The sequence below is a fragment of the Dipodomys spectabilis genome, unplaced genomic scaffold (assembly GCF_019054845.1).
Source record: "Dipodomys spectabilis isolate Male_0828 unplaced genomic scaffold, ASM1905484v1 ptg000157l, whole genome shotgun sequence".
NCBI classification, from domain to species: Eukaryota; Metazoa; Chordata; class Mammalia; order Rodentia; family Heteromyidae; genus Dipodomys; species Dipodomys spectabilis.
The window spans coordinates 18,525,929-18,552,864 of NW_024870834.1; the positions used below are offsets into that span (position 1 = coordinate 18,525,929).

At 41.5% G+C, this 26,936-nt stretch overlaps 1 protein-coding gene across 2 annotated transcripts in view; it reads right to left on the reverse strand.

Annotated features, from left to right (window-relative positions):
* Nucleotides 1-200: 200 nt before the first annotated feature.
* Ttll5 (tubulin tyrosine ligase like 5) overlaps nt 201-26,936 on the reverse strand; it is a 246,977-nt gene continuing 220,241 nt past the window's right edge. For both annotated transcript variants that reach the window (XM_042692822.1, XM_042692821.1), the window contains one exon: nt 201-832. Coding sequence is in view for 1 of the 2 variants with exons in the window: in XM_042692821.1 (XP_042548755.1) it covers nt 810-832 (23 nt within the window). In the remaining variant the exon portion in view is untranslated. The remainder of the gene's footprint in view (nt 833-26,936) is intronic.

The window sequence follows — 26,936 nt, forward strand, 5'->3', positions numbered from 1 at the left end:
TGCACACTCCCACTTCCGGGATGCGGGAGCCTCCCTCTGGAGGGAGGACAGACCATCTGCTGAAACAAAATCTCTGGATAGTGCACATTTCTAAAATGAAGTTTAAAAAATTGGCAATGAAATAAAAAGGCCATTTGGTCCCGTTTTAGTCTTGTTTGTGAATGATTGTTAGGAAATTAGTAAATGGAAAAAAAAGAAAATAAAAATCGAATTACTTTATTAATCTTAGAAATCAGTAATTCCACAGGGTTGCCTGTAGCGTGGCTCACACCAGCAGCATGCCACCCTGTCTCCATGCGCTGGGGAACTTGTGGTGTGTGCCTCCCCTCCCCCCGGCCCTCTGAAAAGGGAAGAACAGCTCTGATAAATAATGATATGGAGACTTTAAGCTTGTACATAGAAAATGAAACTTAATAGTGCAATCTGGAAAAGAAGAGGAAGCAAAATGCAAATAGCCAAAGAGCCTCTTTTATATCATCTCTGTGCAGCAGCAGGAAAGGTACAAAGACCTAAGCAGGTTGGGGCGGGGGGGTGAGGGGAGGTAAAATAAGTATGTGCTGATGTGGGTGAGTGCAGCAGCTCGGCGTCCCCACTGCCAAGTTCCATCCAAGCTCAGAGGATGTGCTTTCCTGTTGTTTCAGTACAAGTCTGGCTTGGCTGATGGCAACCATCTACTGCCACTTCTGCTTGAGGGCCTTGGGGACTCTGAGGCCGCAAAATAATACCATGGACCCCTGCCATGCTGGTGGATGCTTTGCCCGCAATCTCGCACCCAGGAGCAGCGAATGGGTTCTTCCGGTGTCTGTGGTTCATCTGTCAGTGTGAGTGGGATCTGAAAAAAAGAACAGCAACCACTGACTGAGAGAAGAGGGTGGCTTCTATTCCTTTATAGGGACGTCAGCGACGTTCCCCTTGAAGAACATCGCTCAATTTAAACCAATTTTGTTGGAAACCTTCCTGAAACATTCATTTTCTGCCATTGCTTTTTGGACATTTTCTTCTTTTTCTGGGAGAAAAGGATTTATTTTAGTTTATTACTTTCAAGAGACAGGGCCTCATTGAGTTCTTCAGGCTGGTCCTGAACTCCTGGGCTCAAGAACATATAATGGAGATACTATTTCACTGGTCCTAATCTAATTTCAAGAAAATCACCTTCATAAAGTAATAATTCTGCCTATGGATTCCTTCCAGATCCAACAGAAACAGAAAGAAAAGTGAAATTATGGAAAACCTACAGTAATTTACAAGTTACCCTGTGCTTCAACAGTTCATCACTGGTAATGCCTCATAATTAGGAATAAATTAATAGCCTAACATTAAAAATGTACACTATAAGGTTAGGTAAGCTTGTGGAGAAGCTAATATTCTTTTTGCAGAATATTTATGAAGGCTGCTTACTATATATACATTTGTTACTTGTCATTTTGGAAGTCCTTTATTGTAAAGCTAATTCTTTTGTCTGATAGCAAACAACAGTTATAATGATTGGTCTGTATGTCCAGTGTGGGCAGATCCCGTTTCTTCTCAAGCTACAAGTTTCATTGTGTGTCTGAGGTCATGGTGTTAATACTTCCGCATGGTCTGGTGGGTGTGATGCAGTAAATCTGGGTGGTTTACTGGTTTACTTCGCTTGAATGTATGGAGACTAGAGAAGAGTGAGATGGGGACCCTGTGATCTCAAAGTGTTTCATGCACTGCAGTTTAGGATTGTGCCTTCTCTCAGGGAACCTAATTAATGAGGATTTGGACTTGACTACTTGAATGACCCTGTTGGCAGATGCTATCTTGCTGCCTATCATGACCTCTATATACCACATAAAAAATAGGAACAACATTCATTACTTGATGGGCACTTGGGTTGGTGGATTGATCCCATAGTGTACAGTGCTACGGTGTATAGTGCTGCTAGTAAATATGGGTATGCAGATGTCTCTATTTTGTGCCAATTTACCTAACTTGGGATATATGCTTGGGAGTGGCATGTCAGGAACATATGGTAGTTCTCACTGTAGTTTCTCGAGGAACCTCCACACCGATTCCAATAGTGGCTACACTAATGGGCACTCCTAACAGTGTTTAAGTGTGTAAGTATATATACACAGTGTATAATCCTCATCAGCATTTGTCATTGTTGGTCTTTTTGATGGCACCCATTCTGACTGTGATAAAAATGGAATCCCAATGTCATTTTTGACTTTATTTCTCTTATGGCTAAAAATGGAATCATATATATATTTATGGGCCATTTGAACTTTTTTTTTCAAAATGCTTTGTTTAAGTTTGTCTACTTATTAATACGGTTATTTCTTTGGGTCTTTAATTTTTGGAATTTTTAATATACTCTGAATATTAATCCTTTATCTTTTTTTTTGTCATGGGGCCTGAACTCTGGGCCTGGGCACTGTCCCTCAGCTCTTCAGCTCAAGGCTAGCGCTCTACCACCTGAGCTACAGCACCACTTCAGGCTTTTTCTGCTCATGTGGTGCTCCGGAATGGAACCCATTTGCAAGGCAAACACTCTACCACTGAGCAACCTTCCCAGCTCTTAATCCTTTATCTTATGAATAGCTGGCAAAGATTTTTTTCCCATTCTGTGAGTTGTTTCTTCATTCCAATAGTTGTTTCCTTGATATGCAGAAAGTTTTGTGTTTTTGTTTTTTTTTGGTAGGTCCTGGGGCTTGAACTCAGGGCCTAGGCACTATCCCTGAACCTCTTTATGCTCAAGGCTAGCGCTCTACCACTTGAACCACAGAGACACTTCTGGCTTTTTCTGAATAGTTTATTGGAGATAAGAGTCTCTCCGACTTTTCTGTCTGGTCTGGCTTTGAACTGCAATCCTCAGATCTCAGCCTCCTGAGTAGCTAGTCTTACAGGTGTAAACCAGATTTCAGCCTCCTGAGTAGCTAGGATTACAGGTGTAAGCCAGTGGTGCCCAGCTGATATGCAGAAAATTTTCATTTGAGCAATCCCATTTGCTATTTTTGGTGCTTCTTTTCTTTTTTTTTAATTAAAAAAAACGGGCAAGATAATGAGTACATTTCTTTCTTTTTTTTTGTTGGTCGTGGGGAACTCTGGGCCTGGGCACTGTCCCTCAGCTCTTCAGCTCAAGGTGAGCGCTCTACCATTTGAGCGCTCTGCCACTTCCGGTTTTCTGGTGGTTTATTGGAGATAGGAGTCTCACGGTCTCTCCTGCCCGGGCTGGCTTTGAACCTCGATCCTCAGATCTCAGCCTCCTGAGTAGCTAGGATTACAGGCGTGAGCCACCAGCGCCCAGCTAATGAGTACATTTCTTATCAAGCATTGTAGCCTCCTCCTTTGTTTCCCCTTCCCATCTCCCCCCCCCCCCCACTCTTCCTCCCCCCTGCCCACCAAAGTTGTAAAGTTCGTTTTTCGACATAACTACTTGTCCATCTCATTGTTGTAATGGGTCCACCTGTATCCCTATTTAAACAATTTGTTTTTTCCCTTCCCCTCCACAAATTATACTGACATCAAATACAGTGAAAGCAGGGGTTATACCGTAGGGGAGGGACATACAAAGCAACAAAGAAATAATCTTATAAATGTGTTAGAAACAATCGCATGAAAGAAAAAAAAACATTTGAATACATATCTTAGGGGGTATTTATTTTCTTATGCCTGCATCTTCTAGTATTTTCTCTGTTTCCTCTACTAGTTCTGAGGTATCAGGTCTTGCATTAAGATCTTAAATCCACCCTAGTTTATGGTACATGTGCATGAACAAACACATACAAATATACACAGAAAAGATTTTTGATCCACTTTGAACTGATTTTTGTTCAGAACTAGATAGAGGAATATGCTATATGTGGATTTTCAGTTGTCTCTGCCCCATTTGTGCTTTTGGCATCTTAGTAAAAAAAATTAGATGGCTGAAGCCTTGTGGGTTCCCCCCAGGGTAGTATATATTCTTTACCTGGATCTATATGTGTAAGCACCAAAATTGTTTATTACTATGGTCTTGTAGTATAATTTTAAGTACAAATTTTAGGTTTTCCATCTCCTTAGATTTATTCTTAGGTATTTATTATTTTTTGAGGCTATGGATAGAACAGTTTTCTTGACTTTGTTCCCATTATGAGTATATAGAAAATCTACTAATTTTTGAGCTTTGCTATTTTCCAAAAGTGTTCATCAAATCTAAGAGGTTTTTGGTGTCATTTTTCACGGAAACATAAAAATCAATCTAAAAATTTATATGTTAACACTTATGTATACCTTTTTTTCTATTGATTCCCCTGTGTTCTGATAATGTACAGAAAATCATTTCATTTTTCTGACATTTGTTAAGGCTGACTTAGTGTCCTAAAATATCTGTTTTGGAGAAAGTTCTGTAGGCTGGAAAGAATGTATGTTCTGGAGTTTTTCAGTAGAGTATTCTGTAGATGTCTGTTACCATATATTGTTTAATTATGAAGTTTCCTTACTGATTTGGGGATGCATCTATCTCTTGGCAAGAATGGGATATTAAATCACCTGACACTGTTGGATGAAATTGGGTGTGCTAACATTTGTGTATATCCTTTTGGTAGATTGTCCTCCTTTTTTTTAAATCAATATTAAGTGACTTTGTCAGATATGATATGGCTGTTCCTAACTGCTGTCAGATACCACTTGCCTTTTCCCCCCATCGTTTACTTTAAGCCTGCATTTGTCTTTACCAGTGAGGTGAGTTTCTTGGAGGCATCAGATGGTTGTCTTTCTTTTTTTTTTAAATTATAGCTTGCCAGTCTATGTATTTTTGAGATTTCAGATCATTAATACTCAGAATTTTAAAGACAATAAGCAACATAAAAAATATATTCAGAATTACTTTTTAAAACCTTAAAGCACCTATAAAACACATCATGCTGGTTTGGCAACCATCAACAATCCCATAAACCCAGTTTTTCTTCTAATCTGCTGCTCTATAAGCACCTGATTGTGTTTAGGGCCACAGGAGGGGATGACAGCATTTGTAGACATTCTTACCAACCTTTGCTAAGGTAACTGCACTACAATGATCTCCTGGCAATAGAGAGCTGCTGAGGGAAGAGCAGAGTCACGTTTCATGCTCTCTCTGAAGGCCTGAGTGTCTGAGAGATATGCTGATCAGACATTCCAAAATGATCTGAATTATCATTTCATTCACTTTTGGGGGGACAAAGGGAGAGATTCTGTCTTTCATCTGTCACATTTCTTTTGCCATACTCTTTTAAGTGCAGAGACTACATCTTACAAATATTCACATGACCTGAAGCACCTGGCCTTTTGCTTGTAAATATTTACATGGGAGCTGCTTGGTATATAGTCTGCTGATAGATGGGGGAAAATGACCAATAGCAGTGTTACCCTATGAGCAGCAAAGGTTCAATAGAAACTATACTGTGCAAATCAATCTATTTATACTCTGGTGACATTAGTAGAAAGGGACAGCTGGGGAGTGAAGGCTAACCTGCTGCCCCCTTACCTTCCTGGGCACTGCTCCAGCAGAGGAATGAACAACACAGGCACCAGAACAGCAGATCCATTTCATGAAACCCTGCCTGGGTGACATAAAGGCGCCAGGCACAGCTGCAACAGGTTTGTTCAGCGCAAAGGCAGCCCTGGGGTAGCTGACATGCAGCTGACGGGAGCACAGGCTGCTGGCCATGGCAGCAGAGCCGGAGCTCCAACTTACATGTGCTCCCAGACATCCGTGGTCATTCCTAACGAACAACCCAAACCCCTGGTTCAAGTCACAGATGTCAAAAACCAACATTAGGTCAAGTGTCTACCTAGGGGAAGATTTACCTTCTATCTGCAAATGAGTCTTGAATAATGTTAATTAAAAAATGAAAGAATTCCATTGCTACTGCTTTGTAAGTAGTTATTTTTCCCTTTGTTTGAGACAGGGTCTTCATATGTATCCCAGGCTAGCCTCAAACTCAAGATCCTCCAGCCTCTACCTGGGGTTATAGGCATGTACCTCATCATGCCTTACTGAGTCCAATTCTCCTAAGAAAAATGAATATAATTTATCTTTGAAGATATGGAGGACAACATGTTCCCTTACTGTGTCCCATTTTCTTGTTATAAGAAACCAGTAAACATACATAATAAAATTATATCATGGAACAGAGAGAGAGAGATAAATTATTGAATGACTTTCAAATGTTGCACAGTGAAAGGTATTCTTTTTTGTAGCTACATGTAAGTTGCTAATATCTGTGTGTGTGTGTGTGTATGCGTGCATGCATGCATGTGCGCACGCCAGGCCTGGGGCTTGAACTCAGAACCTAGCTGCTGCTCTTGAGCTATGGTGCTCAAGGCTAGTGCTCTACCATTTCAACCACAGCTCCGCTTCTTTTTTTTTTTTTTTTAATTTGTGATTAACTGGAGATAAGAGTCTCATGGACTTTCCTATCTGGGCTTGCTTTGAACTTCAATCCTTAGATTTCAGTCTCTCTAGTGGCTAGGATTACATGCGTGAGTTTCAGGTACCTGGAAGAAGTAGTTTCTTAAGGGGAGACCATTTTTGTTGTTCAATGAGAATATTCAATAATTACATTTTCATGGAAATTTAAAGTTTGTAAGGTTGATCTAAATAAAGGTTTTTGGGATCTAAATCTGTGGTCTAACCACCATGCTTTTTGAAGCACAATCTATCTAAGGATATGAGCTCCATTTCTATATGATATAAACTCTAGATTTACAAAAGAAATTATTATAGGGTAAGTGATTTATTTTATGAAACAATTCTTTCTTTTAAAAAAAGTTTCTTAGGCCAGCTACTGGTGACTCATGCTTGTAATCCTAGGTACTCAGGAGGCTGAGATCTGAGGATCACAGTTCAATGCCAACCTGGGCAAGAAAGTCTGTGATACTCATCTCCAATAAATTACCAAAAACTTGGAAGTAGAGGTATGGCTCAAGTGGTATAGTTGTAGCCCTGAGTGAACAAACAAACAAAGAGCAAAACACTAAGGGATGGCACCTAGGCTCTGAGTTCCAGCTCTGGGATGGAACACGTACCCATAAGTGCATGTGTACATGTACACGTACATGTGTACACACACAAACACACACACACAAATGAGTTTATGAGAATGCTCAGATAATGTGTTAGAGTACACTATGGCCTTAAGCTAATTTTTGCTATATACCAGCAACTTATCTTTAGACCATAATAATATTAACAATTGTTTTCTGCTTATTGTAGAAAATCCTTGGTGGGGTTTCTGAGTTTTGCTTTGAGTTTAAAAGATTAGACAGATGTGGGTAGAGATTTAATCAATTCTGAAGCAGCAAGTGTTAGTCTGGTAGAAACTCCTGTAGTTCAACTACAGGAGGTTCCATTCTCCTTTACAAGATATGATGTGAATGGAGGATGCTGGGCACCTATTCTAGGCCTGAATATCAGAAAAGTCCTTTCAATTGCCTGAAGGATGTCAGAAGTAAATGAAAGGCCTTTTGGCCAGTGACTTTTTGTGTGTGTGTTGGTTGTACAGCTTGAACCCAGGGCCTGGGCACTGTCCCTGAGCCATTTTTGCTCTTATCACTTTGAGCCACAGCACCACTTCTGGTTTTCTGGGTGGTTAATTGGGACTTTTCTCACAGGGACTTTTCTGCCCGGGTTGGCTTTTAAACCACAATCCCCAGATCTTAGCCTCTTGAGTAGCTAGGATTACAAGTGTGAGCCACCAGCACCCCGCTTGGCCACTAACTTTTGAACTGTTTTTGTATGTTAATGCATAGTTAAAGAGGACATCCTATGTAGTCATTTAACCCACATATAAATATCATTACTTAAACAGAAATCTTGCAAACTTAATTATTAAATATGGACTCTTTTTTTTTCTATTCTATTTGGTTCCACTGAGAGGGAGCAAGAAGTTGATGGTTTGTGGCCTGAGGTGTGCTAAGTAAATGTTTAACTGTCAGTGGTAAAACAAACAAAAGTTCCAACTTTGTGTTGTTGGCTGATTTCCACAAGCAGGTTCAAATAACTCAAAGCTGCTGAAGACACCACAGGGAGGGGACAAGCACCACTGGCTCGAGTGAGTCTACACGTGACCCACTAAAGTCACTCCATGACCCACGATCAGATCACGATCTACAGTTTCAAAAATCACAGCATAAGCTTGCAGGCCATCAAGTTCCCCTTAGCTCAGAGGGGCCAGTAGATTGTACCGCCAAAGGCTACTGAGTAAGATGGCATGTGCCAGGGCTAACAGGTTCCAGAAATATTAAAGGGATAGATGTAAGGCTACCTCTGAACCTACTTGGCCATCAGCATCCAAACTCACTACTATGAGAAGCTACATACGCGGTGCTAACAATGACCTCAGAGGGCTGCAGTTTCTCTTTGCTTTTTTTTTGGGGGGGGGGGGGGCGGGTCTAGTCGTGGGGCCTGAACCCTGGGCCTGGGCGCTGTCCCTCAGCTCTTCAGCTCAAGGCTAGCGCTCTACCACTTGAGCCACAGCACCACTTCCAGCTTTTTTCTTTTTGTTTATGTGGTGCTGAGGAATCGAATCCAGGGCCTCAGGAATACAAGGGAAGCGCTCTACCACTGAGCCACCTTCCCAGCCCATTTCTTTGTAACTTGGAAGTAACTCATTTCACTCCATTTCTGGAAGAGTTAAGTAAACTGGTCCGCACAAAAGCACTGTGAACATTATAAAGGGCACTACAGAGCATTAGTCATATGAAAAAAATAGTATTTTATTCACAGTTAAAAAGTCATCTTTCAGGGCTGGGAAGGTGGCTCAGTGGTAGAGCGCTTGCCTTGCATACATGAGGCCCTGGGTTCGATTCCTCAGCACCACATAAAGAAAAAAGCCGGAAGTGGCGCTGTGGCTCAAGTGGTAGAGCGCTAGCCTTGAGCTGAAGAGCTGAGGGACAGAGCCCAGGCCCAGAGTCCAGGCCCCACGACCGGACCCAAAAAAAAAAAAAAAGTCATCTTTCGTTAGGAGTGATGGGTGACAATGTCAGACACCTTGTATTCATATACTATTTTGTACAATGGGAACCTCTTTGTACAACTACTTAAAGATAATAATAATTAAAAAATGTAAAAAAATGTCATCTTTCAGCCTGGTGCCAGTGACTCATGTCTGTTATCGTAGCTGCTCAGGAGGCTGAGATCTGAGGATTGTGGTTCAAAGCCAGCCCAAGAAGAAAAGGCCATGAGACGCTCATCTACAACCACTAAAAAGCCAGAATAGAGCTGTAGCTCAAGTGGTAGAGAGCTAGCCTTGAATGGAAAAGCTCAGGGACAGAACCCTGGCCCTGAGTTGAAGCCCCAGGACTGGTATACCCCGGCACACACAAAGTCTTCCTTTTCAGCACTTGAGCTCATCAATGGTTCCTATCCAGAGGTCACTCTTGGGCTTCCCCAGGGCTCCTCCTTGTCCTGGGATTGCCTGCTCCTCCTCACACTCTCTCCTGGCAGGGGCTATCCTCTCACAGCACGAACAGCTATCTTTATGAGAAGGTGGCTCTCTCTGTCTGTCTTGTTCACCCACAAGGCTGATTCTGTTGGCAGCATTAGTTTTATCTCAGCTACCAGAGGTCAACTTAAGAGCACTTAAAGCTACCTCACACTATTAGGATAGCTACCATAAAAAAAAAAAAATAAGGGTGACAAGTTTTGTAAGTGGGGGAAATGGAAGCCTTGTGCCCTGGTGGTGGGTATAAAATGTGGCAGCCCTATGGTAAGCAGTCCTGAAAAAAATGAGAATTACTACATGATCCAGTAATTCCAATTCTATGAATATATCCTGTCCAAAAAAAATTAAAGCAGGGTCTTGAACAGATATTCTGTCATTACAGGAGTGGGACATTATTATTTAGTGTGTACAGAGGTGCAGTTTTGCAAGATGGAGAGTTCTGGGGCTGGACGGTAGTGATGGCTACATAACAGTAGGAATGTGTTTAATGCACATAGATGGGGAGCGTGAGGGGAGCACAGAAGTGGAGGGACAAAGGGTGAACAAATGCAGCAACGGTACTCACTGGACACTATGTTGAAAAGGAACTATACGACCTGTGGGTAGGGAAAGAGGGTAAAACTGGTGGGGGGAAAAAAGAGAGAGAGGTGACATTGTCCAAAATGAAATATACTCCTTTACCTTACTTATGTAACTGTAATCCCTTTGTATATCACCTTTATAATAATTTAAAATTAAAATAAGATTAAAAAATAAGATTAAAAAAAAGGTAAAATGGCCAAGTTTTGCTACATATATTTTCCTACAATTAAAAAATACATATTGACTCCTGGTAAGTAGGGCCCTATCACTCTGGCTCCAGACAGCCTATGAAGTGCTTAGGGTGGGCACTGTCTTACTTGCCCCATATTTGTAAACAATAAACTAAGAAGAATGGGTACTAGACGAATTTGTTGTATCCCTCATCACTCTAGCTACTTATGGTTTCAGCCCCTTTGACTTCTGTGGTGGTTAATCTTCACTGTCAACCTGACAGGATGGAGCCACACCCAGGTGATTAGTAAAGCACTCCTCTGGGCAGGAGATGGGTGTGCCTAATTGTTTAAGGAGCTCCTAGATCCTGAGGACCCAATGAATGGATTAATAATTTGATGGATTCATATTATGATGACCTTATTGAGAGGTGATGAAAGGTGGGAGGGTTCTAGTTGGAGGAAGTAAATGAGGGGGTAGGTATTCCTGGGCCTCCCTACATTTCCTTTTCTGCTGCTTCCTGGCTGCCATGACATGAACTGTTCTGCCACACCAAAAGCTCCCCCATCATCATGGCTGGATACCTCTGAACTTGTGAGCGAAATAAATATTGACTCCTTTGTTTATGTCAGGTACTTGGGTTACTGGCACAAAAAGTTAACTCATACAACTTCCTTATGGAAACTTTGTCCTCCCTTGCCTGGATTCCAAACAGGTTATTATGGCCAGACTGCAAATATTAGTCCCATACCTCTTTGATCCTAAAAGTGGGCCAGAGATCCAGACCTGGCAAAGTCTGTATGTCCTTGACCATACCAATTGCTTTTAGAGGTGACCTTGTTATCCAGGCCAAGCCAATCATGGTACTTTCTTAGGAACTCTTTCTACTACAGTAGAAAGAGAAAAGCTCTCTACTTTTTTGTCAAAATGCTGGGAGGAGCGTGGTGCTGGTGGCTCACACTTGTAATCTGTGAGATTCTTATCTTCAATAAACTACCAAAAACAAAAAAAGGTGGAAATAAAGCTATTAATCAAGTGGTAGAGTGCCAGCTTTGAGCAAAGAGAAGCTCAGGAACAACATACAACCCCCAAGCTTAAGCCCCAGGACTGATACAAAACAAAAAATTAAAATAAGGCTGGAGCTACTCAGCCTGCATATGATCGTGTCACATGGAAGAAGCTACAGAAAGCAGGAAATAGGGAGGTCAATGTAGCTCAGCTGAGAAATGAAGAGGGAGGAAGTGAGATGGGGAGGAAGAACACAAGGCAGAGGGGATGGAGCAAGATTTGGTTCTTGGATCCTAAGATTTGTTCTCCCCTCTAGCAATGTGACTCAAATCCGTTCCCTATATGTTTGAGTTGGGCTCAGTTACTTGAAACCAAATATGTACATTTTACCAATGGAAACCTAGATGTCAAGATCATTACAGTGAAGGTAAAAGCTGAGGTTCTGAAAAATGAATAACAGACAATAACAGAGATAAAACACACACAAATAGAGGAGGAAAACCCAAAGGTAGAAATGATCCAAAGCACCTCTCATGAAAAGTGCCATTCTATAATCCTTTCTGGAGTGAAGTGCTGGTGGCATGTGGTAGAAAATTAATACTGGAACTCACTATTTTAAAACAAGGCAGAAGAAATTGAAATAAGTAAAAATTATATAAAAATTATAGCACTTGGGACATATGTTTCATAAATAGCTATTACTATCATGATGGTCCAATTTTCTTGCAAACTATAATGATCAAAAGTAGAGAGGACTGCAAAACTCAGATCTACTTGGTGGGAGAATAGAGCATGATTTTTAGTTGTGGGCTTGAACTCTGGGCCTGGGCGCTGTCCCTGAGCTTCTCTGTGCTCAAGGCTATCACTCTACCACTTGAACCACAGTGCCACTTCCAGTTTTTGAGTGGTTTATTAGAGATAAGAGTCTCACGGAGACTTTCCTGCCTGGGCTAGCTTTGAACTGCAATCCTCTGATCTCAGCCTCCTGAGTGGCTAGGATTACAGGTGTGAGCCACCAGTGCCCGGCTAGAGCATGAATTTAAAGGTTACATGTCGTAACTTCAATTTTGTTTCTTATAGGGCCTTTTCTTTAAAAAGTCTATTTGCACTGGAGGCATGGCTCAGTGGTCAAGCTTCTGCCTACCAAGCATGAGCTCTTGAGTTCAAGTCCCCAGTACCACCAAAAAATAAAAGTTGTGTTGTTTAGAAGTGATCCATGCAGGTGACATCGAACAAAAAGAAATGCACTTATCACTTGACTTAAGTAACTGTAACCCCTCTGTACATCATCTTTATAATAACTATAAACAATACAAATTAAAAAAAAACTGTTAAAAATGCATGAATTTAAAAACAATAACAGGGGCTGGGAAGATGGCTCAGTGGTAGAGTGCTTGCCTTGCGAGCATGAGGCCCTGGGTTCGATTCCTCAGCACCACATAAGCAAAAAGAAAAAAGCCGGAAGTGGCGCTGTGGCTCAAGTGGTAGAGCGCTAGCCTTGAGCTGAAGAGCTGAGGGAAAGCGCCCAGGCTCAGAGTTCAGGCCCCACTACCGGACCCAAAAAAAAAAAAAAAAAAATACCAAAGGGTATAAAGTATCTCTTCTACTCTCTGAGGTCTTTATTTCAGAGCGAGGCAGCTGCCAGGTACTGATGTGTGTGTGTGTGTGTGTGTGTTTGTGTGTGTGTGTGTGTGTGTGTGTGTGTGCCATTCTCAGACAAGCTCCTCTTCCCTTTTTGTACAAATATGAGCATGATCTACACTAGCATTTTTTCACATCTTTTATTTTACAATGTAACTCAGAAATTATTCCTTATCCACAAAAACATCTAGCTGAAATATACAAACTTTTTTTAAACTGTAGGTTGAAGTCCTCCCAACCTTCCTTCTTTCTCTGCTTACTGTACTTGGTGTAGGAAAACTAAAATGGACCCTAGAATCAGTCTGTCATCTTGTTATCATGCAACCAGGGGATAACAGGAAACAGCTTCTTCCTCTTGTACAATAAAGGCCCACCCAGGACAGAGTTCCAATGAGGCAGGAGCTAAATTATTGCAATTAATATTGAGAGATGTTATTCCTCAGAGCTCTGAAAGGGAAAGGGAGAGCTTCCCTCACAGCAGCATCACCGAAGAAATAAAAAAAGGGGTTGGTGGTGAAAGAAGTTTGGCTTCGGTTAGGAATGATGAGAGCGCACCTCCTGGCCTCTGATGGTTAGACAAACAGGAGACCATGAAGCTGACAGTGCTACTAATTTTAGAGGCCTTAGCCACGGGGGAACCCGGTGGACATGCTGGGGAGTCAGATGTCAGCTCACACACAGCAGATGTCCTCTGGATCCTTTGAACTAAAGCTTGGGTTCAACTATCACAATCCTACGGTTCTTCACAGAAGTTCACCAAGAGGCTACTGAGTATGTAAGCTATTTTATATTTATCACCTAAACAAATTTACATAATTCTTTAATAATTTTAATTACTATCTACTGGTGTTTCTAAATTGTCTCATCTCTCTGGATATCATAGTATGTGGGATGTCCATGTCTACCCCATTCTTTTATTCCCCTGTATGTCCATTAACAAGAACAATGACAGCACCCTGTCAGCTGAGAAGATTCTCTGCAGTTTTATTACTGTACTATGAAAGCTACGCATTTCTTTTCACTTTCCATACATAATTGGAGTTTGACTAGTCAACCAGTCCTCCTGTATGCCTCTTGCATAGCTGGAATGACTGATATGTACCTCTATGCTAATTTTTTTATTGGTTGAGATGGAGTCTTGAGAACTTTTTGCCTGAACTGGCCTCAAACACAATCCTCCTTAATTAGGATTACAGGCAAGAGCCATGTGCCTGACTTTTGAATATGCTTTTTAATCTATGACATTGCCCTTCCTCTTTTCCCCCTCACACCCTCCTGGAAGACGCCTGACTGTATGAGTCTTACAACAAGGACTCATTCTCTTCTGTTTAATCCACAAAATGCTCTTTTCTCCCAGAGAACCTTGTCCTATCTCTCATAACAACCTTAGCTTCATGGAACAGTGCTATGATCTATAGGGTAAAAGGTGCTAAGTTAACCAGGGTTTATGTGGTGAGGCTGACTACATCATGAAAACATTTCTGAACTGTTTACCTGTTGATGCTCTATTTTAATTTATTTTAAAAAATCTCGCGTGACAGGCCCCTGGTGATGCTTGTATTTAGGTATCCGAACTTGTGAACCGAACTTGTGACTTACTTCCAAGGATGAAGATATAGAGAGAATTATGGGATACTGCTTATGGGACCAAGTTATAAAAAGACCACGGCTTCTCCCCGGGGTACTTTTTCACTGTTTGATGGGTTGCTTGTCCAGGGGAGGCCAGTTGCCATGTCATAAGGCAGCTGTATTAGTTTGCTTAGGACTACCACCATAACAAAATACCACATCCAGAGGAGCTTGAAGAAGATAAACATATTTTCTCACAGTTCTGGAGGCTCAAGACCAACGTCAAGGTGCTAGCAGGTGACCTCTCCAGCTTCTTGACAGGGAGTGCCTCACCAAGACCTCACATGGTCCTTTCTTTGTGTGCTACATTCCCAGTGTTTCTGCCTGTCCAATATTCCTCTGCTTATAAAAGCTTAGATTAGAGCCCAGCCTAACAGAATCATTTTAACTTAATTGCCTCTTTTAAAGCTGTGTCTTCCCAAATGGAGTCACATTCTGAGGTACTGGGAGTTAGGGCTTCAACATACAAATTTGAGGACATGCAATTTGGTCTGTAAAAGCAGTCGTTAGGTTTGGTCCCCAGCACTGGGAGTAGTGGTGGGGGAAGGGCTATGGAGAGGTCAAACCAGAAAGAGACTTGTGTGAATGAGCTTGGAAAAAGACCCCCCCCTGTCATATCCCCAGTCCATCCTTCAGATGAGATCACAGCTCCCACCAGAGGTGGGCAGCAAAGCTAGGGAACCTGATCCAGATGTTGTGAGATTATAAATGTTGGTAAGGCCATAAGCTCTGGAATAAGATTTGTTAGGCAACAACAGTAATGAACACCAGTAATAACTTCACCTATCAACAAAGAAAATCTTGTATTACCTGAAGTGCTGTGCAAAGGACAATGTGGCTACTTGAACTCTTCTGCTGACTGAGGTTTAGGCCAAATGTTTGTTTCAAACTTTGCCACAAATGAATCAGTGTGTTTTTCTGCCAAAAGAAATGTATTTGATGACTGAACAGTGAGACTATTCTAGGTGTCCCTTGATATTAAAAAAACAACAACAAAAATGTACATTTTCACTTGTATTTCATCTGGCTTTCCCAGGAACTCCTTGAAAAAGACACAGCAACTATTTCAGTTCAAAGTCTGCAGCAAAACACCAGACATATAGCAGGCATAGACAAATCTAAACAAAAGTATTTGCATTTTGGATTACAAAACTGGGTCTACTAGGTTGTCTGGCTTGTGTAGAACTGCCAGCTGGTAAATGAAAGCCATAGAGATAGAATTGAGCCCAGGATATTTTCTATTGTACCATCCTGCCTTATATATTGCTCTTTGCAATTGTCTTCCTTGAAGTTATGGGTAAAAACACATGGATAAAAACAAAAATAAATAAAAATGCTCTGCTGACTGATATTTTATTTTCCTTTTTTCCCCAACTGGGGCTATGAGAGGTTGCATGGGAAGCAGATATAAAATGTTCTGAAAATGGTCAATTAAAATATGAGCACATAGCTGGGCACTGGTGGCTCACACTTGTAATCCTAGCTACTCAGGAGGCTGAAATCTGAGGATCACGGCTCAAAGCCAGCTGGGGCAGGAAAGTCCATGAGACTCTTATCTCCAATAAACCACTAGAAAACTGGAAGTGGCGCTGTAGCTCAAGCGGTAGAGGGCTCACCTTGAGCTGAAGAGCATAGGTACAGTGTCCAAGCCCAGAGTTCAAGTCCCTAGGACTGACAAAACAAAACAAAAAACAAAAAAACCCCAACACATTTCCCACACTCAATTCTACAAGGTCTGTAGGTAAATATGCCTTTTTTTTTTTTTTGGTTGGTTGTGGGGCTTGAACTCAAGGCCTGGATACTGTCCTTGAGTGAGGCTAGTTCTCTACCACTTTGAGCTACAGCTGTACTTCCAATTTGCTAGTGGTTAACTGAAGGTAAGGGTCTCACAGACTTTCCTGCCCAGGCTGGCTTTGAACCATGATCCTCAGATCTCAGCAACCTGAGTAGCTAGGATTATAGGCGTGAGCCACAATGCCTAGCAGTTGTTATTTTGAGATACAAGTCTCAACTATGTAACCAAGATTGGCTCTGAACTTGAGATCCTCCTGCTTCAAGCTTCCCAGTTCTGGAATTACAGGCATATACCATTAAAACATAAATCAGTTATCTGTAAATTTAAAATCTTTAACATATTTAAAGATAAGTAACTATACCATGTACCTAGTATTTTTCCCCCCACAAAGTTCTGAGTGACCTGAGTGTGGTAGTACATGCCTATAATCCCAATATTTGGGAAGGGGATTGAGGGGGCTGAGGCTGGGAGTTTGAAGGCTGTTTGAGCTACACAGTGAGTTATAAAACAACCTGGGATGCATAGAAAGACTCTGTCTCAACCAAAACCCAAACTACAATGTTTTGAGTGAATGAAGCAGCATAGCCTCTGAATATGAGGGCAAAAATGGATTGTAAAAATGAAGACTTTGGGTTGGTTATTTAGCTTAGTGGAAGAGCACTAGCCTGGCAAATGCAAGGCCCTGAGTTCAGTCCTCAGCTCTGGAAAAAAAAAAAAAGGCTCAGGTTTCTGATTTCACTTTTGATGAGTGACAAGGCAAAGACTCCAGGAGGAATAAAGTGTGACAGGATGGTGAGTTCAGTGTGGGTTATGTACACTTGGGCCCTATGTGACTGACATGAGGAAGCTTGGATTTACAGATCCAAAAACAAGTGTATGTTGAGCAGGGCTGCTGTGTAGATACTTTATGACGATAGCCCCCAGAACTGTGCCATGCACAACCACTGGTAATACCATATGTGACCACCTCGGCTATGCATACAGGCTTGGAGTTGTCTACAAGTAACAAAGAGGGCCAAACACAGGATCCTAAAGAACAATAAAAATGACAATGCAGCAAAGCATGACATGCTTTATGAGAGAATGAGCATCCAGAGAGGTAGAGTGGAGAGTCAACATTACTGAAAGCTCAATAGTAATTAAGATCAATACTTCAAATAGGTGGATGACAGTTCTCTAAACTGAGTGAGTAAATAAATCGCCCATTTTATTTCTCAATAGATTTACCATAGCCAGATATGGTGGCAAACACCTATAATTCTAGCACTTGGGAGGCTAAAACGGGAGCAATGTAGCTCTGAGCTGGCTTGGACTATTGTAGCAAGACTGAAAACAAGAGTGAACAACAACAGTTTTGTCATTAGCCATACATTTCACAAAGTTAGGATTGTCTAGGGTGGAACTTACATTCTTCCCCCTCTCCCACTTCCTGCCCCTGCCTCCTGGTGCTGGGGATTGAACCCAGGGCCTTAAACATGTTAGGTAAGTATTCTACCACTGACTCATATCTCTACCTCCAAGGCTGACCACAGGACTTAATTTTTTTTTTTGGGTCCGGTCGTGGGGCCTGAACTCTGGGCCTGGGTGCTGTCCCTTAGCTCTTCAGCTCAAGGCTAGCACTCTACCACTTGAGCCACAGCGCTACTTCCGGCTTTTTGTTCTTTTTGCTTATGTGGTGCTGAGGAATCGAATCCATGGCCTCATGCATGTAAGGCAAGCGCTCTACCACTGAGCCACCTTTCCAGCCCCCAACATAGGACTTAATTTTTAGCCAGCTCCTTTATACCAGATGAAATGGCTACTTTCCCATAGTACTATAAAAAACATTTCCTTTGCTTGATTCTATTTTCACATGTTTTCTCTCATGTGGCTCACATTTATGAAGGTAAGGATTTATAATCATGTTTTGTCCTATTCTGAAGTCTGAAATTTTGTTTTTCCTTGTGTATGTTTATACTCTAAATTATAGACCAAGAGTCTTGTGATTGATTTCTTTTGTTATTCTTTAGTGCATCCAATAATGGGTGGAGCATAATTAATTCCTGGAATAATTCATCAAAATACATACCCAAGTCCACATGAAATAAAAGCACTTGACAGGTAAGGGTGCAAATAGCCATCTCTGAACTTTTCCCAAGTCTAGTTGTAGCTCTGTCTTGGCTGAATAACTGGTTTGGTGCTTCGGTTCACAGTTTTTTTTTGTTTTTTTGGTTTTTTTTTGGGTCCGGTTGTGGGGCCTGAACTCTGGGTCTGGGCGCTGTCCCTCAGCTCTTCAGCTCAAGGCTAGCGCTCTACCACTTGAGCCACAGTACCACTTCCGGCTTTTTTCTTTTTGCTTATGTGGTGCTGAGGAATCGAACCCAGGGCCTCATGCATGCAAGGCAAGCATTCTACCACTGAGCCACCTTCCCACCCCAATCGTTTCACAGTTTTTAAAACTGGAAGTCACCTTGCTCCATATGAAATGTTTCTCATTCTCCAAAAATGAGATTTGAAAGGGGGAAAATTACTTTAGACTGAGTGTGGTAACACGGTATGTGATAGATTGCAGATCTGCAGCATTTTGGAGTTAAATCTCATTGCTCAAAATGTCAGGATATTCAACATTGTAGGAAAAATGGCTCTAAGTCAGATCAATGTTGAGAAATACTGGGTTATAAATTCCTTTATTGAAAGACCCCTTGGAGTGTTTAATATGGTAATATATTACAAGTCTTTCAGAACTAGCATATAGCGGATAGCATTCCTCAAATCAATATGACCACAAAAACTTGTGTTAACAAGTATATGCTGGGAAACGTACGTGTGTGTGTGTGTGTGTGTGTGTGTGTGTGTGTGTGTGTGTGTGTGTGTTGGGTCTTGAACTCAGGGTCTGGGCTCTGTTCCTGACCTTTAGCTCAAGGCTAAAGTGACCTACCACTTGGATCATAGCACCACTTCCTTCATTTTGGTGTTTAACTGGAGTTAATAGTCTCATGGACTTTCCAGCCTATGCTGCCTCTGAACTGTCCTCAGATCTCAGCCTGCAGAGAAGCTAGGATTACAGGCATGAGCCACCAGCAGTGCCTGGTCTGCATTCTCCTATTTTATAGCTGAGGGCCCTGAGCCCAAAGGTTTGGTGACTTGTCTAACCATCACACATAGTAAAACTGAGATGAGACCCATTTCTCCCAATTCTCAGCCGGGTACCCTCTTCATTATGCTGTACTGCTGAGCTGCTGTGCTGCTCACTTTTGTTCTAAACCCTTTGCTGAAAGCAGAGTGCAGTGCTACTTCTGATGCACAGAAATTCTGACCTATATGACTCCCAGATCCTTTCCTTTGGTAGCAATGACAAGATTATCTCTCAGAATCTGTCAGCTGCTCTGTGGCCAGGAAATAAACTGAGAGGGTGAGAGGCAGGGCAGGAGCAGCAGCTCCTGGGATGCTTTCGGATGCTTAAAAGAAAGATGGATTTATGTTGAGGATAATTCCTGGAACAGATGTGAAACCAAATACTTTATACGGCAACCCTGCCCCCACTCTTTCTGAAAGGGAAGTAAAATACCGGGATTAACCTGCTCTTCATAACATCATGCTTTGTTTCTTTCCAAACTCCCATGACCAGGGCAGATTCTACTTCCTGCTACTCCCTTTCCTACAGGAGCTTAGGGGAGAGCTGGGGATGGGAGAAGATGCTTCCCTTCCTTTCCCCAACCACCAGGCACAGGACGACCATCTGGGCTTCCTTTACCCCAGGACACAGCTGGGAATTCCTGTCCAGCAGTCACCTGTAACTTAGATTACAATTAGCTGAATTCTAGTACTCTCTTTAACAGAATCCACACACACTGAAAAGTGACTCATAATGGTTTGGGTTTGTTTTCATTTTCACAAAGTCCAGGGTTTGTGAAAGAGATGGATGAATTTTTAAGTAAAACCATATCATCTTGACCAGGTCGTGATGGAGTAAAGCAGAAGCACGCATACCTGCAAACAGAGTACATGTACATAAATACATATATGTGTGGATATTTACATATAACCCCCCCACCCCCCAATCACAAACTAGCCATTACCATGATCTAAAAACTCAGATGTCAGAGCACAAACTTTTCTGTAAGAGCCCTAAGTCCTGGAAGTTTCTCACTGCCTTTGCTTAGTAATGGAATGCTGCTGGCAACAGGGCTACTTCCTTTGTCAGACCCAGTGTGAATGGAAAGGGTAGGCCCAGACATGCTGTGTTGCTTCCTGGATTGAATGGCAGGAGTATCCCATCCAGCCAGGGCTGGGTCACTTGAGGTACCTCTAGAGTCACCTTTCAAAGCACCAACCACTTGTTCAGCCATATCATATTGACCAACAGGATGGTGTCAAAAGAAGGGTGCCCAGGAGAAGCACAGGGATTAACAATGGAAGAGAAGCAATTGGTGGCACAGCTAGCTCCATTCTCAGCTGCTCTTTTGTGGATTTGGAGCACAAGATGAAGCTTAAGGCTGTAAAACTATAGTCAGGGTCTTCCTTTGCTCTGTGCTGACTACAGCAACAGAAATACCACGGAGCTAACACCTTTCCAAATGGGGGAAAGCAAGTGAGGCCAGATCAAGGGACAGCTGTTGGCCCCTAGGCACACCAGCTTACTTAGGAGTGTAAAATCCTAAGGTCAACACTGGGCTCCAGGTCTTTCCACTTAAAAGACATAGCACATCTGCAACCAAGGAGATAGTCAAACACTAGTTGAACCCATGCACAAAACACACAAATATATACTTATTAGTTTGCCTACTTAAGAAGTAAAATACAAGTTGACTGCTCGTACTGAATATTTTTATTTTCTACTATCAAAAATATCAACTACTAACTTTTCAAGGTGATTAATATACATGTTACATCTTAATAAAATGCATCCATTTCAAGTGTATAGGTCAGTGTTTTTTACTGCATTCAGAGTTGTGTGACCATTACTACACTCTAACTTTAAAACGTTTTCATTACTGTAGAAAGAAAGCCTATCCCCAATAAAAGTCACTGTGCATTCTTTTTTCCCTAGACCCAGAATGGACAATTATTAATCTATTTTCTCTCTCAATGGATTGACCTATCTGGGACATTTAATATAACATGTGGCTTTTTGTGACAGTTTTTATTCATTGAACATGCTTTTAAGATTTATCCATGTTTTAGCATGTTATCAGTGCTGCTTTTTGTTTTGCTTCTTCAATGGGAGGAGACACTGAGACAGGATCTTGTAATGTAGCATGGGCTGGCCTGGAACTTATCATGTAGCCCAAGCTAGCTGGCCTGTCTTAACCTCCCAAGTGCTGCAACTGCAGGCATGTCTCACCTCATGCTTAATTATGGCTGAAAAATATTTCCCTGTATGTATACTACATTTTATCTGTTTACTATCTGGCATCTATTAGGCTGTTTGCACATTTTGGCTATTACATGTATTGTTGCTATGCATATTCCTGTACAAATAATATGTGGACATGCTGTCCTTTCTCTTGAATATATACTTAAGATTTGGGATGGCCGAATCATCTGGTAACTGTTTAATCACTTGAGGAACAGCCTAATTTTTCCCAAACAGCTATCTAATTTACATATCCACCAGCAGTGTATGAAGATCTGTTTCTCCTCATCCTTGCCAACACTTCTTAAAACTTTTAGTTGCAGCCATTCCAGTGGGTATAAACTGGATCCCATCTTGGTTTTGCATTTCTGTCATCTTTTCAAGGTGTTTATTGGCCATAACTCTATTTTCCTTAGAGAAACAGCTATTGAAATTCTTTGCTCACTTTTAAAATTAGGTTGCCTCTTAATTGCTGAGCTGTAGAATTTTTTGGAATATATTCTGGATGCAAGTCTCTGACAATAATCCATTTGTTGAAGAGATGATTCTTTCTCAATTGTGTATTCTTGGTGCTCTTGTTGAAAATCAATGGCTATAGATGGATGGATTTCTTTTTGGGCACTTAATTTTATTCTACTGGCCTACTCCATGCCATAGCTGTCTTGATTTTTGTACTGTTTGTTTCAGCATTGGCACACACTTGTAATGCCAACTACCTGGGAGAACGCAGCTCAAGACCAGCTAGGGCAGAAAGCAAGATCCTCAGCATGGTGGTTCACGTCTATAGTTTTTTTTTTTTTTTTATGTGGGAGGCATAGTAGGAAGATTGTACCTAGGCTGGCCCTAGGCAAAAACATAACACCATCTGAAAATAACCAAGGCAAAAAGGGCTGGGGACATGGCCTCAAGTGAGGTCCTGAGTTTAAACCCATCTATCCCCCAAAAAGAGAGAAACAGAAAGAGAGAGAGAAAAAGAGAGAGAGAGAATGAGAATTACCATAGCTTTCCTATTCACCAATTGTTTTAGATCTTGTTTAAAACAGACTCAACTGCTAAGCACACTTCTGTTTTAGATCACTATGCTACCAGACCCCAATACTATTCTCTTTAGAGAAATTCAACAGACTAGAACACAAGAAAACGTTTCTTTAAATGAAATGGGATACTAATAACCTTTCCTAGTTTTTAAAGCAGCTGTGCTGTGAGCAAAATCCTCAGAATACATTTGCAAACAGAATTTCCTACTGTAATAAAATGAAGCTTCCAAGAATGTTAATCTGAATAATTTAAGAGCACACACATTAAAAAAAGAAAAAGAGCACACATATTCTGCTGAAGGGTAAACAAGAACAACTAGTAAATAACTAAGCAAATGGATGTGGAACACTAGAGGTTTATAATTTACCTACAATGAGTTCAAAATTTTAATGAACGGATTTCTTCTTTCTACCTCTTCCCCCCTCCCCCCCATCTTCCTTCACATAACTTATAGTAAGTTGTTATTTTAACCCTTGAAGAGATGTAGACTCTCAAATGTTTCTCAAAATTCCAGGTAATAGGGACCCCAGCTCCAAGTGCAAGGGCCAGGGGAGAAATGTTTGTCTTCGCAGCAGAGGCAGAGGCCTGCTCTCTCTTAGAGAGGCCATGGAAATGTGCTGGGACAGAAATTGGTCTACTTAACCCACTTTCCTAAAAAGTCCATTTCCTGGAGCTGCGGGAAAGGCTCCAGTGTGGGCAGTAGTGCTTGCTTGCTCTATTCCTTACAACTGCCACAGTCCCAGGTAAGCTTTGTAAAGGAGGGCAGATAGAGTTGGAGCTGTCTTCTCCTTCCACCTCTTCTTCCCTGAAACTGGACACACTGCCAGTGCCATCTAGAACCAAAGCACTGTGAGCAGAGCTTAAAGGCTCAGGAGAGAGAGAAGCTCTCTCTGGATGTCTTGTCTCTGGCTTCTGGACACAGGAGCAAAAGAACTGAGGCTGTCCTGTAGGGAATACTGTTTGAAATAACCCAGGGGGGATCCCTGCATTCTCTGCTTCCCTCTTTCTTTCCTTCCCCCATCCCCTCAACCGCGCCTGCTACATTTCCTCCTCCCTAGCTCTGCTGCAGAGGTCTCAAGCTCCCCTGTCTGTGTCCAGCTGCAGTATGGAAAAGATTACCAACCCCACCCAGGGGCATGGAAGCAGAAGGCCCGCCTGGCTCCTTATCCTCCCCTTTCCAGGTCTGGCTCCATCTAAAGACAGGAAAATTAAATGGATGGATTACAAAAAAAGCCAGCCTAAACCACAGGCGCCCCACACAGCCAGGAATCCCCTGCTGAGCAATTTGAGATAACGGCCAGACACTGCAGGGAGGCTGAGGCTACAGGGCCAGGCGAGCAGCCACTCAGCTCCATTAGGAAAGGAAGTTGATAAAACTAAATCACCTGAGGGGCCTAGTGTTTGGACTCTGATGGGAAGGGGACAGGGCAGCAGGATGTAGAGCTGCTTGTGCTTGAATTGCAGCTCCACCTCTGGCTGTGAGGCTTAGACATGTTACTTCTCTCTGCTTTACTTTCCCCAGATGTAAATCTGGGAAAATAAGAACACTGATTCTGTAAGGTTGGGACTATTACCTACACAATTCATCGTCATTTTTGAGTGTGTGACAAAATACACATAAAATTTTCCATCTTGGCAATTTTCAGCAGTTTGTCAGCAGAATGCACATTCACCCTGTTGTAAAACCATCCTAACCTTTAGCTGCACAATCCTTCATCTTGCAAGGCTGCCATTTGGTACCCACTCAGCACTAACCTTTTACATTCTCCCCTCTTCTAAGCATCATTCTGCTTTCTGGCTCTGGGATTTTGACTACTCTAGGTCCCTGATGTGTTAGTGAAATCATGCAGGATTTGCTTCTGGGTAACAGGTTCCTTCAGGCTGTCACAGGTGCCAGAATCTCCTTCTTTTCTGAGCTTGAGTACTATTCCATTCACTGTGTGTCCATGCCACATCTCTTTTGTACCCACATCTGCTAATGGTTTTTGTTACTGTGAATATGATGCCATGAACACAGATGAAAAATCTGTTGCATTCCTGCTAAGGAGAATTGTTGGCTTCTACTCTATTTCTAGTATCTATTTCTAAAGTCTGAGTAACTGCTGAATTGTTTTCTATACCATCTTTCTATCACCATTTTATATTTCTGTCAGCAGCACACATCTTCCTAACCCTGGTTATTCAATAGTGGTCATCCTAGTGAGTAGTATCTTGCTGTAGACTTGACTAGTTGTGCACCTTTTCAATTTTAAAACCACGGTGTCTTTCTACTGTTGACATCATCTAAAATCTCTACATCAGTGTTGTAAGAGTGATATTTTTATTCTATTGTGTTATTGAGGAAACTGAGGCTCTGATCAGAGTTGACAAGTGAGAAGTGTCAGGGTTTCCACAGTCCAACTTCAGAATTCTTTCACTTCCACTTGCATTCTGAATTCTCACAGAATTTAAATATTGTTACTGACAAGGGAAATGGCAATGCTATATGAACTGAAGGGAGAGCAAAGGGAAAAGTTGAGAACTTCAATTTCATTTTTTTTTTTTTTTGGGTCCGGTCATGGGACCTGAACTCTGGGCCTGGGCGCTGTCCCTCAGCTCGTCAGCTCAAGGCTAGCGCTCTACCACTTGAGCCACAGCGCCACTTCTGGCTTTTTTCATTTTACTTATGTGGTGCTGAGGAATTGAACCCAGGGCCTAATGCATGCAAGGCAAGTGCTCTACCACTGAGCCACCTTCCCAGCCCCTTCAATTTCATTTTTGAAATTGAATGTAAAGGAAAAGCACTACTTTTGGTTCCAGAACTAGGTGACAAATTTTATACTATATTCAACACTGCTGAGATCTTTAGCAAAGTATAATGTTCATGTCCAGTGTGAGAATTCAAATTCACTTCTTTGCATAAACAATTCATAAAAGTTAGCTGAGCACCAATGGCTCAGGCCTGTTATCCTTGCTATTCAGGAGGCAGAGAGCTGAGGATCGAGGTTCAAAGCCAGCCCAGGAAGGGAAGTCTGTGAGACTCTTATCTCCAATTAACCATCAAAAGCCCGAAGTGGAGCCATGACTCAAGTGGTAGAGAGCCAGCTCTGCATGAAAAAGCTCAGGGACAGCACCCAAGCCCTGAATTCAAGTCCCAGGACGGCACAAAAAAAAGTTAAAAATATTAATGCAAGATTAGAAGAATTAAAAGTGAAATCTTTCAGCATTCAAAAGTGAAACTTGATTGTGTGATAAAAATTTAAAGGCTCCCATGAGTTGGTGCAGGAAAAAGTAACTTTTGGCCAAAAATCACAATATCCTTGTCTGGTCAGTACTTCATTCTGAAATCTGCACTGTGATAAACAAATGAGTTTCTTTGTCACAGAAACATATAGCCTATAAATGCAGGCTAGAAGTCATGATCTAAAGACTAATGTCTGTTTGTTGTTTTAAATAAAGTGGTTTTGCAACACTGTACAAAACAGGATACAAATATTAGGTAATTTACAAGAAGAGTTATTTTTGAAAAGTGTTTAATATTTATTATTATTTTTATATTTTGTTACGTTTCTTATATATTTTGAACTCTGCATTAGATTAGGCATTTTACTTTAAGTCAAAAAGAGAGATCAGACTATTCTTTCGAAAATTATGTACATGTGAGATGAGAATGGAAACATCACCATGGAAACAACCAAGATTCAGAACATTATAAGGGAATACTTCTCAAAACTTTATGCTAATAAGTTTGAGAACTTGACAGAAATGGACCTTTTCCTAGCAAATATTGACATGCTAAAACTAAACCAAGATGAGTTAAACCACCTTAACAGGCCCGTATCAAGCATTGAAATAGAAAAGAAACAGCAATAAGAGACCTCCCAGCTAAGAAAAGTCCAGGACCAGATGGTTTCACAGCGGAATTTTACAAGGCCTTCAAAGCAGAGCTCACACCAATACTCCTCCAACTCTTCAATGAAATTGAAAGAGAAAGTTCACTACTGAGCACATTCTATGAAGCCAGCATAACCCTCATCCCAAAACCAGGCAGAGACTCATCAAAGAAAGAGAACTATAGACCCATTTCTTTGATGAACATTGATGCAAAACTTCTCAACAAAATTTTGGCCAATCGACTTCAACAATTCATCCAAAAAATCATACACCACGATCAAACAGGATTCATTTCAGGGATGCAAAGCTGGTTCAATATATGCAAATCAATTAATATTATTCATCACATCAACAGGAGCAAGAATAAGAACCACATGGTTATCTCAATAGATGCAGAAAAAGCATTCGACAAGATCCAACACCCCTTTATGAT